Source organism: Penicillium cinerascens, assembly GCF_028974065.1.
Source record: "Penicillium cinerascens strain IBT 15544 chromosome Unknown scaffold_4_segment0_segment0, whole genome shotgun sequence".
NCBI classification, from domain to species: domain Eukaryota; kingdom Fungi; phylum Ascomycota; class Eurotiomycetes; order Eurotiales; family Aspergillaceae; genus Penicillium; species Penicillium cinerascens.
In genome coordinates, this window is record NW_026695297.1 from 2,281,731 (window position 1) to 2,299,769 (window position 18,039).

General features: G+C 52.6%; 6 protein-coding genes across 6 annotated transcripts; 3 read left to right on the forward strand and 3 right to left on the reverse strand.

Annotated features, from left to right (window-relative positions):
• Nucleotides 1-531: 531 nt before the first annotated feature.
• N7498_008840 (uncharacterized protein) lies at nucleotides 532-2,215 on the reverse strand (the record flags this gene model as incomplete). The annotated part of the gene is made up of 3 exons (XM_058455902.1): nucleotides 532-940; nucleotides 986-1,956; nucleotides 2,006-2,215. The coding sequence occupies 3 exons, from the start codon at nucleotides 2,213-2,215 to the stop codon at nucleotides 532-534; spliced, it is 1,590 nt and encodes a 529-aa protein (XP_058305890.1).
• A 1,343-nt stretch (nucleotides 2,216-3,558) lies between these two features.
• Nucleotides 3,559-5,229, forward strand: N7498_008841 (ATP-dependent RNA helicase; the record flags this gene model as incomplete). Its single annotated transcript, XM_058455903.1, has 1 exon — nucleotides 3,559-5,229. The coding sequence occupies one exon, from the start codon at nucleotides 3,559-3,561 to the stop codon at nucleotides 5,227-5,229; it is 1,671 nt and encodes a 556-aa protein (XP_058305891.1).
• A 215-nt stretch (nucleotides 5,230-5,444) lies between these two features.
• Nucleotides 5,445-9,091, forward strand: N7498_008842 (DEAD/DEAH box helicase; the record flags this gene model as incomplete). Its single annotated transcript, XM_058455904.1, has 2 exons — nucleotides 5,445-6,411; nucleotides 6,465-9,091. The coding sequence occupies 2 exons, from the start codon at nucleotides 5,445-5,447 to the stop codon at nucleotides 9,089-9,091; spliced, it is 3,594 nt and encodes a 1,197-aa protein (XP_058305892.1).
• A 242-nt stretch (nucleotides 9,092-9,333) lies between these two features.
• On the forward strand, nucleotides 9,334-10,295 carry N7498_008843 (ribosylnicotinamide kinase; the record flags this gene model as incomplete). Its single annotated transcript, XM_058455905.1, has 2 exons — nucleotides 9,334-9,515; nucleotides 9,569-10,295. The coding sequence occupies 2 exons, from the start codon at nucleotides 9,334-9,336 to the stop codon at nucleotides 10,293-10,295; spliced, it is 909 nt and encodes a 302-aa protein (XP_058305893.1).
• Nucleotides 10,296-10,427: 132 nt separating this feature from the next.
• On the reverse strand, nucleotides 10,428-12,681 carry N7498_008844 (uncharacterized protein; the record flags this gene model as incomplete). The annotated part of the gene is made up of 2 exons (XM_058455906.1): nucleotides 10,428-12,518; nucleotides 12,586-12,681. The coding sequence occupies 2 exons, from the start codon at nucleotides 12,679-12,681 to the stop codon at nucleotides 10,428-10,430; spliced, it is 2,187 nt and encodes a 728-aa protein (XP_058305894.1).
• Nucleotides 12,682-13,006: 325 nt separating this feature from the next.
• vosA lies at nucleotides 13,007-15,440 on the reverse strand. Its single transcript, XM_058455907.1, has 10 exons — nucleotides 15,003-15,440; nucleotides 14,845-14,912; nucleotides 14,603-14,672; nucleotides 14,387-14,532; nucleotides 14,248-14,332; nucleotides 14,142-14,188; nucleotides 13,980-14,088; nucleotides 13,610-13,928; nucleotides 13,414-13,536; nucleotides 13,007-13,331 (listed from the first exon to the last, which is right to left on the reverse strand). The coding sequence occupies exons 1-10, from the start codon at nucleotides 15,050-15,052 to the stop codon at nucleotides 13,080-13,082; spliced, it is 1,269 nt and encodes a 422-aa protein (XP_058305895.1). The 5' UTR covers nucleotides 15,053-15,440; the 3' UTR covers nucleotides 13,007-13,079.
• Between the last annotated feature and the right edge of the window lie 2,599 nt (nucleotides 15,441-18,039).

Here is an 18,039-nt window from a genome sequence, read left to right on the forward strand (position 1 = left end):
CATTTTGGGGACGGGTTGCAGGGTATGGGTGGGCTGGCGAGATTGGAGGGGCCTTGCGATTTTGCTTGGTGGGCTTTGGCTTTTCGTGTGTGTGGATTTTCGTTGCATATTCTTTGTTAAAAGCTTTGTTATAGAGGCTCCGATGCGGGGCTGGTCTCGGGCCGCCCGGCGGACGACAGCGGCCTAGGGTCAAAACTCCACTTGAGTGCATAATATAGTAATATACATAGACATCTCAGGTAGTAAATTTCTGCCAGCAATTTCAAATTGTCTCCCTTAACGTACTCAGGTCGACCTCAATGAAAATGTGAGTGTGGTATTTCTATGCTTGGCATATTACTAATTACTTCAATGACCGCCGATCTTATATAACTAGTATAGTTCAATACATCACTATTTCAATCGTTCCCGTTGAGTTCTTACCATAACCATCATGGCTACCCCCTACCAGGCGCCGGTTTTGGGTGGGGCTGTAATCCAACTCCAGGCAACCATCAACACACAAATCCACTGCAATAAGACTTCATCCAGTTAGGTGTCAGACTTCTCAAACCAAATTAACGTGTTGGGCATATCGGCAAAGTCTACCGCCGCACCGAACTTGGCAGCCCTGCCTGCTGCATCGATGTGAAACTCGGCTTTGATAGTGGTTATCGGATCTATTCTCCACCGGAATATGTACAACTCCGCAAGGAAGAACTCGCCAGATACGTGTATTAGGCTCATGCTCGCATTCAAGTCTCCGGTGACAGTCACTTGCAGGATCTGCTCGCCAGGTTTCACGCTGATGATGAAGTCTGGGTAGGCAGGATGCGTATATGTGCCGGCGTAGTCTGCCAGCGGGAGTGAATGGGAACGGCCAGGCCAGGGAGCAGACGGATACAGGCGTTCACGAGCGGTGGAACGTTGCTCTCTGGATTTGGCAACACCTTTTTGCACCCTAGGACATGTTAATATTACCCAAAAAGTCGAGAACGGAACTTACACATCGTAGAGGTCTAGACGATCCTCCTGCGGGACATTCAAGAGATTATCGATGAGATGCCACGCTAGCGATTCCCGCCCTGGGCTTGCGATATTACAGAAGACGACGATGCCCCAGTCTCGATCAGGGAGGTAGATCATCGTGGCCGTCATCCCTTCGAGGACTCCAGGGTGCAAAATAACATTTTCGCCGCGATACGTCGCCGACATTAGCCCAAGGGTATATGTCATCTGGTTCTTCAGCGGCGGCTGCATCTCCGGCATGAAAGATCGCGGCTGCAGCAGAGCCGCATACCCTGCCTTAGATATTGGGCCCGACTGCCGGATAAGTGAGCGAATATACTTAGCATAGTCAAGGACTGTGGAGATAACGGCACCGGCACCGCTCAGCGTTCCCTTAGAGTGAGGAACCTCTTTAATCTCCTCGGAGGCCTCATCCCAGGCGTATGGCTTAGCGAGTGTCACATCGCTCGACGTAGCGTATCGTTGCGCGTCAGTGAGTGAGAAAAAGGTTGAGTGCATCTCAAGCGGGTCCCAGATCCGTTTGCGGAGAAAGTCGCCCAGCCATTCTCCGGTCACCACCTCGATCGCATGCGCGACCGTGATGAACATAGCATTGCAGTACTGCCAGGTTGTGCGGATCTCCTTGTCCATCGGCAGGTGACGCAGGTTGCGGACTACATCCCGCACCGTCCCCGCGCGGCCCAGTGTCAACAAATGCCCCGGCAGGCCCGTCCGATTCGACAGCGCGTCCTCCAATGTGACGTGCAATGTCGCATACTCGTCCTGCAGGACGAAGTCATCGCGGATGAGCTGGCTGAGCGGCGTCGTCCACTTAATGTGAGAGTATCTTTCGTCGTCGTCGACAAGCAGCGAGGCCGCAGCCGCCGTGAAGGACTTAGTCGTGCTGCCGGCGTAGAACATGGTGGAGGGTCGGACAGGCACATCGGGGAGCGCAGCAATTCCATAACCCTGTCATATTAGTACGTATACAATTGGGTAGCGTAAGTAAGCGGCATACCTCCGACCACGTATCGTCCCCATCAATGACAGCAATGGCGACACCCGGGATATGCCACTTCTCGAGCGTACTTTGCACAAGCTGAGCAAAGTCCTCGTCGAGGGGAGAGACTTTGGAGGGTTCAGAAGTCTCTTGATGATCTATAAGTACGGAGGGGTTGATCTCCTCCGCTGCTATCGTCGGTACCGCTGAGTTGCCTAGAGCTGCCATAGTGGGCTAATAATTGAGAGGATAAATAAACTGGCAGCACAAGAGAGGGGTTCTGATCACAGCGGATTCAGGCACCCCCTTAATTTAGTCTCACTCTTTCTGGCACTGCGGGGGCGGAGAACGGGCGTAAGACAGCAGGACGGCGCTAGACGTTTTGGGCAAACATGATGAGGAAGATACGCGATTGGCTAATGTTTATCTATATTTTCGCTTGTTTGCTAAGTTTTCACCGCACCTTCTATCCTCTAAAACACGGTATCGCCCATCCTGGAATTATACAGAGCTCGATACTGCTAGCTATTTGCTAAGAAGACGGGCAAGAACCGGAAGATAAGTCCTATCTAGCTCAGGTTGGCCTTTCGGACGTGAAAGGATCTCCGTGAGACTTTCATTTAGGTCCCAGTTTGGGTCCTCGAATGTACGACAGAGAGTAGCAGCGATAATGAGCAAGGGAACGGATAATGCCACTAGCCTTTGAAGATCTCCGTCACCGGGCCAGTCTATAGGTAGAAAATGTTCTGCTCTAATCTCTGCGAGTCGATAATCAAAGAAAAACAATATATTATGATTTATCGCCTCCGTAGGGATATTATGGAGAACAAGGTCCTTATAGTCATCGCTTACAATCTTTAAAAATCCTAGACGGATCGGTAGATCAGGCCTACTAGTCAAAAGCACTCGTAGACGCATAGTAGCTATGTTTCGTTAGCTATGAAATAAGTCAAAGTATAAGCCAAATGCCACTATCTCCCTCACATTTGTCCAGTGTGTCAATCACCATCACTATGGTTTGGATAGGGAGATTAGATCGCTCGAGGCTTTGTAGTGGCTGGAGGATGAGGTTTTCGAATTGTTCTCTTATTGCCTTTTCTGAGATGTCTGGTTACCAGAGACAGTTTCCTAGAGGGATAGTTTCAACTGGCAAATGTTAATCGCTAGTTGCCTTGCGATTATTGGAAAAAGCTTCTCTGTTACGGAGGGAGTGACGAGCCACCAAACTATGCTAACTTGCGCGCCATTTGCATCGATATAATATCGCTTAGCTCGGCGCTAAGGCCTTGACGGTGGGGCTGGGAAAGGGTGATTTAGTGTGTACTGGTCAGGCCGATTTCGAGAACGGCTGTACAATTCCTGAGCCGAACAGAGTTTTCCCCAGGACACTTATTTTCAGGGACAAGGGGATCACCCAATACGGTTAGCGCTATTCTCTTATCGTCGATAACGGATGTTCTGCCACGCCTCACCGTCAAGAAAGATAATTTACTCTTACCCCTACGCTTCGAAATTTTCATCAAGCAATGATTTGCTGATTTTTTTTTATTCAATTATAACCATCGACCCTCATGCAAGGTCCCGGAATTGATGCTGGCTCCCAGCCCTACGCCTCTATGGCTGGGAAGCTGGACCCCAGACTCCTCAAAGCCCTCGATGTGATGGGCTTTACGTCCATGACCCCCGTCCAGCAACGTGTTTTGACCGAACTTCCCAACTGGCGCAGTGACTGCCTCGTCCAGGCCAAGACCGGTACTGGTAAAACTCTTGCCTTCTTGCTCCCTGCTTTGCACTGCCTGCTCCAAGGTCAGGCACCTCCCAGAGGCAAGGTCGCTATCTTGATCATTACGCCGACGCGAGAGCTTGCTCAACAGATCGCAAAGTCATGCGATGAGCTCACTTCCCAACTAACGACCCCTCTGGAGTGCCATATTGCGGTTGGAGGAACCGCTCGGGCTTCAGCTCACTCGCGCTTCATGAAGGGTGCTCCGTCTATTCTGGTTGCAACCCCCGGACGACTCAAGGACTACCTGTCTGAGGACTACACTGCTCAGAAGCTTTCGAACATTCAAACTCTGGTTTTGGATGAAGCCGACACGATGCTGGAGTCCGGGTTCATTGCTGATGTGAAGCGAATCCTGCAGCTCATCCCGCCCAAGAGCACGGGCTGGCAGGGAATGTGTTTCTCAGCCACTGTTCCTCCCAAAGTCAAGGATGTCGTCAGTGTTGTTTTGAAGTCGGGCTACAGCAATATTTCGACTATCGATAAGAACGAAGCCCCAACGCACGAGAGAGTACCCCAGTACCATGTCCTGATACCGTCAGTGGCAGAGACCTTTACCACGCTTGCTTCCCTTCTCAACATGGAGATCAAGAAATGCTCTAAGATCATTGTCTTTGGCGTCACTGCAAACATGGTTGCACTTTTGGCAAATGTCTTCTCTGAGGGCTTGACCCCCTTGAAGGTGTTTGAGATCCATTCCAGACTCAACCAGAGCCGCCGCACAAAGACTACGGAGATGTTCAAGGAGGCTTCTGCCGGAATCATGTTCGCCTCCGATGTTATCGGCCGTGGCATGGATTTCCCCAATGTCGACCTGGTCATTCAGGTTGGCCTGCCGTCCAACGGTGAGCAGTATGTTCACCGTGTCGGCCGTACAGCCCGTGCCGGCAACGATGGCCGCGCTATCATTCTCCTCACGGAGGCTGAGTCTTTCTTCATGAAAGTCAACCGCCACTTGCCCATCAAGCCCCACCCGCAGACCGACGCAATCAACGCGGCCGCGCCATTATGCGCCGATGCGGTCACTATGGCCATGTACAGCATTGATGAAGAGACAAAGCAACGCGCCTACTCGTCCTTCATTGGATTCTTCGCTGGTTCGGGTCTTCTGAAGCCGCTTCGTCTCGACAAGACTGGCCTTGTTCAAATGGCCAATAAGATGGCTATGGAGGGTATGGGTTGCCCTGAGCCACCGCCGATGGATAAGAAGGTCATTGGCAAGATGGGCTTGAAGGGTGTTCCTGGGTTCAACTATGCGAGTGGCAATGATCTATATGGAGGAAATCGTCCGCAAAGCCGTTCCAATGGTCGACACCCTGGCAAGAACCGTGACGCCCTTAGCCCTGGAGCTGGCCGAGACCAACACGGTGGAGTTGACAAAGGCCGCCGTGGCCGTGGCGGCGGAGGTGGGCGTGGAGCGCGTCGTGGCGGGCGTGGAGGAAAGCCGAGAGGAGCATAGATTTCTTAATTCACATAGACACTAGGATACCACGAACATCTGCAGATCGTTAATGAATACCAAATTTTACGCGAGAAACTGATACATATCAAGTAGCAGTGGGCCAATGCCGATGGCGCCCAGACCCACTTGGGCGGTGAGTGATCTGTCGCCTATCTCCATCACTTTATCTCCGTACTATTCCTGCATTCTTCCTCCATCCGTGCTTTGCCACCATGGATGTCAAATTTGAGCCCAGAGCGAGCACCATAGAGGCTGTATGGGAGTCGCAGACGTTGAGAGATTCTAACTCAGAGAGTGTGGTTTCCGACATTGCCTCTTTTGGGGCTACGTCAGCCACCTTAGATGTTGCCCCAGGTGCTCCAACAGAAACTTTACTTCTATCCGATACGCCGGCATTGAAAGCCAAGTCATCTCTGTTTGAAGAAAATAATGAATATTCCAACAATGTCGACACAAATATACCTATTGGGGATTCGATGAGCGCTGAGCCGAATCCCTCTACGCTATTACAGCGTATGCATGATGCACCATCCATACACAATACCACACAGCCCAACGAACAGCCCGAGAGCATCACCCCCCTACTTGCTGTGGGGACACTGGCAAAAGAAGGATATTCATTTCGAGAGGTTGAGCTGCTGGAAACAAATCACTGGATCCGCAGCCAGACTCACCATGACAGCTCCAATGTCCAAATTTATGTTGATCCAAGGTTGACCCATCGAAACAATATACAGCGCTCAATCAGAGATTTGAGAGCTGCTTTCAAGGTGTTGATGTCCAAGATAGACCCTTCGCCTGAGGCTTGGGAAGGACGGAGGAATGCAACCAATCCAGATACACTGTCCAATGGTGAAGACGATGAATCATTGTGGTACATATTCAACACTCTGCAAGATCCAAATCCGCATGTGGATTGTGTGAAAGATGGCCCGTCGCGCAAAGCCATGTCATACCTGTTGTCAAATGAGGATTTCTCGGAATATGGTCTCAAAACTTCTCTCTATCCATACCAGCGGCGTTCAGCCGCTATGATGGTCCAGCGAGAGGTGCAACCGGCACGAATGCTGGACCCGCGTCTGCAAGCTTGTGCCGGCCCAACAGGCCTCGAGTATTACTATGACAAAGAAGATGGATGGATTACTCTTGAAAAGTACATGTATGATGAGGCTGTTGGAGGTGGGTTCTATGCTACTACTACCTTGAATGAGCACAACTAACATAACAACTAGGTATTCTTGCAGAAACCATGGGCTGCGGCAAAACTTTGATCTGCCTTGCCGTTATCTGGGCTACTCGAGGGCATTTCCCCAAGATTCCTATTGAGTATTTGCCTGGGATACCCGTGCGAGAAAAGACTGGTTCTCTCATGGAAATGGCGGCGGCTTCAGCCGGTCGAAGATCCTTGCCTTGGAAGGCCCATTTCATTGAGACAGAGCAAGATGGCAAAGTCTACAGTCGGTGTGTCAAGGCTTGTGAGTCAAATAGCGGGTTCTATGAGATTCCTCCACCTGTGACGAGACATCAAGTTCGACTGAGCACGACATTCACACGCCCTCCGCCAAAGCGCATTCACCTCTGCTCCGGGACACTCGTGGTCGCCCCCAATAACTTGGTAGACCACTGGATACGCGAGATCAGCATCCATACCGAAGGTCTCAAAATCCGGGTTCTGCGACAAGGGTCTGATAAAACACCGTCAGCAGACGAGCTCCTCGAATTCGACATTGTGGTCTTCTCGAAAACACGTTTCGAACGAGAAGTGGGCGAGCCTGTCAACAACCGACGCAAGACATTTGTCCAGGTTGACTCACCACTGACCGAGCTCCACTGGCTTCGCGTGATTGTTGATGAAGGGCACAATGTTGCAGGCCATGGCTCGAAAACGAACATGATCCATATGCTCAGTCAGCTACATTTTGAGCGTCGCTGGGTTATTTCGGGAACTCCGTCTGACAATCTTATCGGGCTCGAAGTCAGCCTTGCTTCTCAAGAGGCTTATACCAGTGATACGGAGTCTCCTGAAGAGATCGCTGCAGCTGTACTCCAAGGCCGCAAGAAGACGGGGAATGCGGGCGAGAGAGAGTTGAAAGATCTGGATAGACTCCGACGGATGGTGATTGAGTTCCTGGATTTAAAGCCCTGGTCAAATTGCCCTGCCGACTGGACAAAGTACATCAAGCCCAAGGGCCAAGATGGTACCCGGCGAAAGTCTCCAGCAATACGCGCCACCCTTCAGGGCCTTGTGGTGAGACATCAGGATGACACTGTCAGCCGGGAGATTACCCTTCCCAAGCTCTACAATAAGACGGTCCATCTGGAACCAACTTTCCACGATCGGTTGTCCATCAACTTGTTCCTCTTCGGTCTTGCTGTTAACGCGATTACATCCGAGCGCCAGGGCCAAGATTACATCTTCGACCCTAGCAACCGCAGGCATCTCAACCAGACCATTACCAATTTGCGCCAAGCTGGATTCTGGTGGGCAGGATCGGAAACGGACCCGCAGGAAACCATCAGCCATGCGGTTAAGTACATGGACGCCAATCGGGAGAAGATGACGCCTGCGGATGCTGAACAATTGAGCCGCGGGATGGAGATTGCCCGCCTTGCGCTGGAATGCAGCAGCTGGCGCGAATTCAAGCAGCTGCATGAGCTTGGGGTCTTCATCAAGGAGTTCCCCGCAGACCATAAAACCCACTGGGCGCTCGACCGCGGCAATCCGGACCGAGAGCCATTGCTTATGGGAATCACACAGGCTCGCCATGCTCAACAGTTTGTTACAGATCATCTTCGGTCACAGGATCCCTCTGATGGGCTCTCTTCAAGGGGGCTCAGAGTTAGATTCGAACTTCAGAAACGCGATAAAGGGGCTACTACTACGAAAGGTGCTCCAGAGTCGTCCAACGGCTCCACCACTGGCCAAATGAGCCATGGCGCTAAACCCAAGAGCAACAAGTCCCCCAAGAAGTCTTATTCTCGCAAAATCCTCAAAAGTCTTCCTGAAGACTCCCCTCTCATGAGAACTCACTTCATCGCCACTGCCTCGGCAAAGCTCACATACCTGTTGAACCGGGTGTGGGAGCTCCAAACACAGGAAAAGATCATCATCTTCTACGACAATCCCAACACCGCATTCTGGATCGCCGAAGGCCTGGAACTCCTTGGTGTGGAGTTCCGCATCTACGCGAGCACACTGAAGACCGACCTCCGCGAAGAGTACCTGAACCTGTTCCGTGAAACCAACGAAGTGCGTGTTCTGCTCATGGACCTTCGCCAAGCCTCCCACGGTCTTCATCTCGTACAAGCCTCTCGAGTATTCATCGTCAACCCCATTTGGCAACCCACCGTCGAAAGCCAAGCCATCAAACGTGCCCACCGTCTCGGGCAGACAAAACCGGTCTACGTTGAGACACTCGTTCTTCGGGATACTCTAGAAGACCGCATGCTTCGCAGACGAAAGGAAATGTCCGAGGCTGAGATGCAGAACGCAGAAAAAAGTCTACTCGATGATCATGCCATGAGTGATATTATACAGCGGGAGCCTTTCTTGTCCATGCCTGCTGAAGGAGATGCCGAAATGGCGCTTTTGAAGTATGCCACGGGCTTCTTCGATAAACATTCCCTGCCAATTCCCGATGAGGAAGCTGCGCGAAAACCAGATCTAGTCAAGCGGGTCCGACAGACTGTGGAGTCTGATGCTGATTCCGATGCTTTCCCTCCTGCAAGTCCCACACCGAAGAGACCGCGCATAGGATTTGCATCTTCTGTTCAGGTCATTGAAGATGTACCTTCCGGGCCTGTACCAGAGGGCTCCCCAAAGCCCAGGCGGGTGTCATTGTTTAACCCGGGAGTCTGATATTTTAAAGGACCACGCTCGTGGATCTCTTAGATATAAAATACTTAATCCATTCATACAGATTATTCTGGTCTTGTGCTCTTAATTCCGTCTCTCAATGAAGCAAAGAATTTGAAACTCCAAGCTCGCAGAGATCGTATAGATCAGGATGGCTGATAAGATAGCCCGATAAGCCCAACCCCTCCTCTTCCTCTCATCTCCAGTTCCTGACCGCAACATTTAGAGACTAGAGAACAAGCGCAATGGCAGATTCAACAACCAGCCCACCAAAAGCCCTAATAGTCGGCATCTCGGGCCCTTCATCCAGCGGAAAAACCACCCTCGCCCGCCTCCTCCAGCGCGTCTTCTGCGGGGTACCCCTCAAGAACCAACGCCTGAACACCTTCATAATCCACGAAGATGACTTCTACTACCCCGACGACCAGTACACCCCTCCCCCCATAACACCCGTTTCTTTGTTGCATACTGACAACGTAGAATCCCATACACGACAACCCCCTCCGGCTCCCGCATCCAAGACTGGGACACCATCTCCGCAATAGACACGACCTTCCTCTCCCAATCCCTATCCTACGTCCGCACGCACGGCCGCCTCCCACCCCGCCTCCAAAGCAAAGAAGACCAGAACGAGAAAGGCGAGTCCGGCGTTCCCGACTCGGTGGTTTCTGAACTGCGCGACATCGTCGCGAAGAGACTTGCTTCGTCCGCTGGGACGACGATTGCGTTTATGGAGGGGTTCTTGCTATACGCTCCGCCTGGATCGGATCATGTTTTGAGGAGGGTTCATGACCAGATTGCGCTTCCGCTTTTCTTGCCTGCTTCGTATGAGAATGTTAAGGCCAGGCGAGAGGGGCGGAGTGGGTATGTTACTATCGGGCCGGCGCCGGAGGAGTCCGAGACTGCGGAGGTGGGGGAGAAGGGTGGGGAGGTTGATCTTGAGGGCGAAGATGATCGGCCACCGCAGAATTTCTGGGTTGATCCGCCGGGGTATGTGGATGATGTTGTGTGGCCGAGATATGTGGAGGATCATGCTTGGTTGCTTGTTCCCGAGGGGGACGAGGGAGATTTGGTGAGGAGGATTGGGAGTGGGTTGAATGTTAGACGGGATGTCGGGGTTAAAGTTGGCCCTGAGGGCGAGGTGGATTTGGAGACGATGTTGAGGTGGGCGGTTGAGGAGGTTTTAGGGGCTTATACTTCGGGATAGCGTGGAGAGTTTGAAGTGGATTGTTTCATGACGATCTGAGTGAAAGACATAATATGGGCTTTGGCATAGACTTGCGTCATTGACCGTGCTGATTGCTATCATACATTCGAAAAGAAGAAAGAGAAAAGCTCCCTAAACCATAAGAATAGGCCCCCTCCAACCCAGAAGATAGTCGATACGGTCTCGCAGAGGCATAGAGGCGGGAATGATGACCCGCTGCACGAGCAACTTCACTGGCTCTGGAACTGACTCCTCCACCGGTGTCCCGTTGATATGTTCACCCTGAACTCCTGACACGGGCTGTGCCTCAGCAACAGGGCAAATGCACCGTATCTCATGAACACGATACGCAAGACGAGCGAGTATGAGCAAGAGCAACAGACCGAAGCAGACTTGCCGGAATCTTTTCCAGAACGACGCGCCCTTATGCCGCGTATTTCGAAGTTCGTTGCTATCTTTGGAGTCGGCACGTACCATATCAAGCATTTTTGGGGACTCGGCGACCTCAAACTCGGCCTGCAGACCTTCCTCAATGTCCGCTTTATCCAGACTCGCTTTGATACGCGGCATCCACATTGCACTTTTCTGGCGTGGGACCTTGGCCTCCCACGCCAGGACAAACATTCCCAGATGAGTGGGATTGCAGATGATCTGAAGCTCAGAGACTCCGATGAGCTCAGGCGCCGAAGCATTTAGGCGGATTGTTTGAAATCGTCGTCGTTCCTTGGGTAGGTGACAAAGGTATTCGCCCTCAGGCCCGCCATGGATCCAGACGTGGAAACCGCATGACTCGGCCCAGAAATCGCGCTGGATGAGATCAATTGAGCACACGGCACGGTATTTGATGACGTGAAAAAGTGACTCTTTGTCTTCGTCCGCCACCACTTCGGCGCGAATGGCCTGTGTCACTTTAAAGTCCTTGAGGAAGCCGTAGAATCGGGATTCGCAGGGTCGGAGGGAAAGGACGAGTTTCGACGGAATTAAGAATTGGGCCATCAAGCAGCTTTCCACGAGGCTGTACCGCTTAAAATGTGTAGTGCGAAATTCCATTCCCTGGCCTGGAGGTGTACGGAAGTAAACGTAGCCATGTTCATTCCGTGCAAGCCGGGGCAATCCCGGAACGATGAGCTCCCACCAACCTCTTGGTCTTCCCTTTTGCAGGGGTAGTGAGATAGTGATGGAAACTTCGTATGCTGCGGGCTTCATGTCGATTGGGGTTCGGACATGGAAAATTCCGTCAGTCAAGATCAAACAGGGACCTGTGTCGGGTGTATGATTTGGTTCCGGAAAGCTGGAGCGTTGGGGTAGGTCGCATTGCTGGAGATGTACTCCTCCAGACGAATCGGCATTGTCCAGTGAAGTGGGACTGTCAAGACTGGACGAAAGCAAGCTCATGTCGGGTGGACTGCCCTGCGATACATCCGTAGAAAAGCTCTCACAATCCTGCAGGGGTCTGTTCTCGCCCGTACGTTCAACTCGGCCCAGGCTAACCCTTGGAGTCTCAGGAGATGGGGCATTCGAACGGTTCCTCTCCGCAGAGTTTCTCCCTATGGGATCATTCTCTTTGCCAACACCTAGGGGAAAGCTCGCCTCCAGCCGCCGATATCCCTCCACCAGGGCAGACCTATAGTCCATGGAGACAGGCAGAGTATTGTTGGTCACCTCCCTTCCAAAATGACCAAGAGAACTGACAGGTCGAGGAATGAGGCTCGGCTTTGTGGAATGTTTCGACGTAGAAGAGCCGATTTGCTTCATCGAATCGGCAGTCAGAGCCTTGTGCTTGGAGCCACCGTACGACCTCTCAGAGTCTGTGACCGAGTCAGGCAACGACGCAGCCTTTGCAGTCCTCTTGCGCGGATTCGGGCTCGCCAAAGGTGTCTCGTCATCCACAGCTAACAGCCTGGTGTAGAAAGGATCAGGCGATCCAGAGTCCTGAACTTGACTGGCCGACCGTAGGATAGTACTGTCCGGGTCAGAGTAGACGGATGGCGTGTATTCGTCAGGCAAGTCCGCATCCTCAGTGTCAACTTGATCAGCGGGTGTCGAAGGTTCTCTCACTTCGCGGATCTCGATGGGCGGCTCTCGTGTGCGCAAGCCCCCAGAAACCGACTCGGCTTTTTCGGGTTTGGCCTCCTTCAAGTTGATGCCGTACTTCACGATCTCCATAGCAGATGAAGTGCGAGTGTTCAGGACAGGGAGATGATTGTACGGGGTACACCAGACCTGGAAGGTTACCGTTGGGTAAGTAGTGTTGGATATCAGTGCTGGGGCCGCTTCGGCAAATACGTACCTCGACAGAGACGACGACCTCGACAGGGTCATTGGGCTCGCCTGACCAGTCGCACCACAGATCAAGGTTGCTGAAAGGGCTGTTAGATGCATCCATGTTGAAGAGATGGGTTGAGGGAGAGAGAAGGGCAGAAGTGAGAAAGAGGAAGGAACACGGCAGGAGCATAAGCCATCGATTGCGAATTAAAAACACGGTGACTGCTAAAGGCCTTGTATATACACGAAGGGATAAGAACTAGCTCACTTTTTAAAAGACAAATAACCTCCCTCCCTTCCTTTTCTACCAGCGCCTGTAACAATAATAATCAAACCCGAAGCCACCCAATGTAACCTAGAAAACACAAAAGTCATATCTAACACCCACCCCAGTCTATCCAGACAGACAAATAAAGGAAATAAAAGAATAAACCAGTGTAAAGTGTAACAGCCAGAGAGGACCTTCAAGGTCAAAACAACCCGGCAAGAACGAGCGAACGAAAGGTAAAAGAAATCCTTTTAGGGTGGAGTTCCGTGCGCAGACCCGGTGGGATCAAAGGCCGCTGGGCCGGCAGAGCCATATCGATCGCCGTCGGGGACCATCTGAGAGGGGAGAATCGGAGTGGCCGAGGGAGATGGCTGGACAGGGTGGTCATAGTAGCCTCGCGCGGTCCCGTTGCCGTTCCGCAGGGGAGGAAGAGTGGTAGGACTCGTCTGGTATCCGGACCGAGGGTATCCCTGAGCCATCATCGCTCCTGTCGAATCTGGGGTCTATCGCAGGCCAACAGAAAAGAAATCTTTAGCAGAGGACTTCTCAACCCAACACTCACTGGTTGGCAGAAGGGTGCCGTACAGGTGTACCGGGCTGGTTCATTGCCATGAGTTGTCCCACCGCAGCTTGTTGGCTGGGTCGAATCTGGCCCGAAGGGTCAGACATCTGGGACATGGGCGCTGAAGGCGGCAGACCGTAAGACATCTAAGATGAGCAGGGTTAGTTAAAAGAAGAGGTTCTGCTGGTCCGGTGGATTCCCCGGAAGAGATGAACGAACCCCGTAATCCGGCACCACCTGTCCAGCCGAGTACTGCATCGGAGTCTGGTATGCGCCTGCCTGGGAGTACATGGTCGCCGGCTGACCGTACGTGTCCATCGGGCGAGTCATTCTTCCATCAGCGTCATAAATGCTCTGCCGGCCGTAGTCAATTGAGGTGCGATGCCGCTTGACTGGAGCCCCATAGTACGTGTAGTCTCGAGTCGCCGCCGGATAGCCTGTGAAGCCCGCCGCAGGAGGGATCTGGACGGACTGGCGATCTGGAGACCGCGGCGGCATCGCTTGTGGAAACTCGTCCGGTCGAGGGTGCGAGCGTTTCCTGAGCTGCTGTCAGTAACAATCCAAGTCAAAGCACCTTGCTGTCACCTACATCATGGTCCGAGGCTCCTTGCGGATCCGCAACTTGACTCCTTGATCCGCAAACGACCGAGAGAGGAATGTAGACTCCATCATGCCCGGGAAGTTCTTAGGAGGTGAAACTGGATCACCGTTAGCTGGAAGTCCGAATCCGTGGTATTCGGAGATCTCTCACCTCTAAATCGGTCCGAAACAATGGTCTTCAAGTAGGTGACCACCTCCCTAAACCCAAGTCAGCGTACGCTCAGCAGGAGGCTGCGACCGCACAGAGGCACACTCACTTTCGCATCTCGAACAAAGTGAACTTGAGCCGAAACTCGCCCTCAATCTTCACTGACAGGTCACCGAAGACAAAGAAGCCTCCATCTACTCCAAAGTCAGTCGAGTGGAAGGTAATTCCCGAGGCTCGTGTTCACTTACCACTGTTGTCCACGTCCTTCAACCGGTGGAGAGACGACACCAGGGTCCCTGCCAAGGCAGTCGAGGGTGCGACAGGCACAGGACGATCTTCTGAAGCATCGTACAAGCTGCAGCACATGAAATAGTACGGACTTTGCAGGTAGTGCCTGGGAGCGGGGTTAGTAACGAAGTCAAACGAACAGCCCTCGTGACCTCGTACGGTCCTGCAACACTTACTGTGCTAGATAGGAGCCCTCCTCTCGCACCCTGAGCTGGACGATCGGAGGCGGATCGATGGGTTTGCGCTCTGCGGGAAGGTTCAGTTAGTGGTTTGTACTCTACCTTCAACGGCTTCCAGTCCAGGCCGCCGGCTTCACCCCACTCCACCCCGCCATCTTCGAGCTTCGGCGAGGCAGAAAGAGCCGAACAAGCTAAACGAAACGAAAGAGAAGCAGCAGGAAGAAAGCAAAAGAACGTACCTTTCTCTTTGCCCCCGGCCACGCGCGCCCGGTCGGGCTGCTGGCGAATGGTCAGGTCAAAGTCAGAACTGGTGTTGGTTAACATAGTCAGTGGGAGTCCCTGGACCACCGAGTAAGAGTTGCGACTTCAGAAAAGCAGCAGGGCTTTTCAAACGAACCTCTGGGCTTCGCGCGAGAGAGAGGCGTCGGAGAAGGTCGCTACGCTCATCAAGACGGGAGAGTGGAACCCAAACGGTATGAAAGCACAGGAACCACCAGGAAGTAACTGGTGGTTTGATCCAAGGAAGTCGAAGGTCGAAAGTAGAGTGTAGAAAGGAAAGAAAGAATGGGTCAATCCGATACCAAAGAAAAGAAGAGCTGTAGTGGGGTTAAGGAAGGGGAAGGTTGAGTGGAAGGTGCGGGATTCACGGTAGGCGCGCAACCATGGAAGCGAATTTGGTAATTTGGGTGATGTGCACGAAAACGGCGGTTGGTGACGTTTTCTTCAGAGCTACCTCACAGCTACCCTAGCAGTCTCTAGGTAGCAGTTGCAGCAGTTGCGGCAGTTCGTTGGAAAGACTACTGCGACTCTCCTTTCCCGGAATCAATTGGGCCTTGATTTTTCCCCGCGAGCAAATCAGCGTTCCGCTCTGAAAACTGTTCCTCGTCGGGCCTGTGATCGCACAGATGGCGAAAATCAAAAAGCTATCGGCCAATAGCGGTGCAGTATTTAAACCACAAAAATTTTCTGGCGCAGTATAGCTGAAAGGGTGGAGCAAGGGAGGAGGGGGGGGAGGGAAAGGACCCAGGCTTTCGACCGTTAGACCCGGTTAGGCCGTAAGCGGTTGGGGAAAAGTGGATGAGGGTTCAGCTGTGCTCGACCACGGTTTGGCCACTTGGGACTTTGGTCGGTGCTAGTGACAGCCGCGATGATGCGCACATTCGGTAGTTTCTTCGGGGGGGTCTTTTCTGGGTCTCGGGGCGTTTGAGTTGACACCTAGTCCCTTTCCAGGTTCGGAGGTGGATTTCCCGGACATGCGAGATCACAGCCGCATCGCCCTGGGGATCTTGGATCTCTTTCGGGGGGGTAAGCCCCTTCTCCCCCACTAAGATCTATCTAGTTTAGGTGATTAGCATTAGCCTTGGCCTTAGGTTTTTTTCTTTCACCAGGGATTGGCAGTGGACTGGAACCTTAGGAACGCTCTGACTCCCTCTTATGTCATCCAAGGGGGAGACCATGAGAAGCGTTCCTCGAGTATGGTAGTTCATCCCATCCCCTTTCCGAAGGGATTTCGATCGGAGATCTCAGCGTATTTCATGAGCTCATACCTTCTTTTGCTTTCCTTTTGGATTCCGCCGTGCCTGGCTGCCCTTGGCGCACTTTGTGTGACTGCCGTGGTCGCGCCGCTTCCGGAAGCCGAGATCCGGCCCGCGTGGTCGTGTACTTCCCCCGCAAGGTCAGAGACCAACACACGATGACAGCAGCCCTCCTCGAGAGATCGAGAAATACCAGAGATCGAGTGTGGGACCCGAATCCAAGCGTTGCGAATCGTGACAGACCGAATGGTGTTAGGCCGGCAGTGATGGTCCAGTCGACGTATACCGGGTCATGATCGTGGTGGGTTGAGGTTGAACCGACAAAGGGGGAAAGGAAAGTAACTGAGAGGGCATGAAACCCCGACCTTTCAATCAGATCAATGTGATGCGTCACATCGGTGTGTCGTGCAGCGATCCCGTCAGAGGGCGCCTGCGGGGGATGGACCACCGGAGATCTCGATCGAGTTCGCGACAGCTCGGGCCTGGCTGGTCTACCTGACTGGCCTGGGAGAAACTGCGTGATCGGTTCGGAGGTCAATCTTGTGGCGGATGCGGTTTGCAGATCCGTGTGTTCTTCACTGCACCTCTACTTCTGCACCACGCCAGCGGTTCAGCCGCAGACAATTGTATGTACGGTACTTTTGTTGGCTTCTTGGCCTTTTTCCCAACCGTGCTCGAGTGCAACAACGGCGCAGGGCGGTTGCTCCTGGTCGCATCTTACTCGATCCAAATCAGGGGGGAGAAGAGTTCGATATCTCTCCTCCCGCACGGTTCATGATCGGCTGCAATTTGGGTTGGGTGTGTGCGTCTGACGAGAGGAGATTGCATGGTAGCTGCAGCTGGAATATGACAAGGGGCCCACCCCCAACGAACCAGAATGCATCTTGGAACATCCGATAGTGCCGCGACGGCCATGCAAGGGTTGGCCCAGTGACCGTTCTGTCCAAGTCTTTGTCACTGAAGGATCTTGCGACGGTCAATTGACTAGGCCCATGATAAAGTGTTCATCACAGCGGGTAGGGCCGTAGTGCCCCGTCGGGTCGATCAGTGACACGCGACATAGCGGTGGGGAGAGCCTCTCGGCAAAGAAAAAACAAAAGAAAACAAGGTCGAAAGGGGGCGGCCGACATGAAACACCCAAAGTAGAGTCCGTGATCCGTCTGCACCCATCCGGTTTGGTTCTTGAATCTACCCGAGAGGTGATTCGTGAATCGTGTGCAGAGCTTACATCCAGAGCAGCACGCGGTAAAAAAAGAAACGCGACTGGAGGGGAAAGAAAGATAAGAAATTCTCCGAAGGGAAGAGATTTCTTGACAGCATCCACAGGGCTCATTTACCCTCGACCCTGAAAATTGGGGGGGAGCAGAAACTAAGGGACTAGACACCGGCTGGCGTGGGGACGAACAACTCACGGCTGCATGAAGTGGCACCTTCTAGCGCACGGCCACGTATGGTGCTACTGCGTGAACCCGTTGCAGTCACTATAGATCTATACCGGGTAGACTAGCTAGTAATCTAGCTAACTAACAGCTCGTGAACCACGGAACTCGCAGTTTAAGCATAACCTAGGAATGCCGTGGTCGTTCGGGCCCGTTCCATGGTTGTTGCGCCCCCTGACAGCTCTGCCCCGCCGATCGCATGCCTTTTGTTCTTCTACTCCGTACTAGTCAACTAGATGGTCTTTGATCTGAAATGGAGTCTTCTCCTTATTTAATATCATTTTTATTTTTATATTTATTCCCGACCACCTGGTTGAACTCACTAGTTTTCTGCCCTTGGACACATCACATCCCACTCTGAGTTTCGGGTTTTATTTGGCCCCTCACACGCACGCACCCCGCGCTTTTGCTGCACGGGAGAGTAAATAGGGATAAGGTTTATCTATCTTCCATCGGTGGA

What these genes read in the sequence shown, in the direction of transcription:
- vosA (XM_058455907.1), bottom strand. Translation starts at nt 15,052, where the DNA reads ATGAGCGTAGCGACCTTCTCCGACGCCTCTCTCTCGCGCGAAGCCCAG. An exon ending in AGGTGGTGCCGGATTACGGG is followed by an intron (nt 13,537 to 13,609) that starts GTTCGTTCATCT and finishes TGCTCATCTTAG; the next exon opens with ATGTCTTACGGTCTGCCGCC. An exon ending in TGAACCAGCCCGGTACACCT is followed by an intron (nt 13,332 to 13,413) that starts GTACGGCACCCT and finishes GGCCTGCGATAG; the next exon opens with ACCCCAGATTCGACAGGAGC.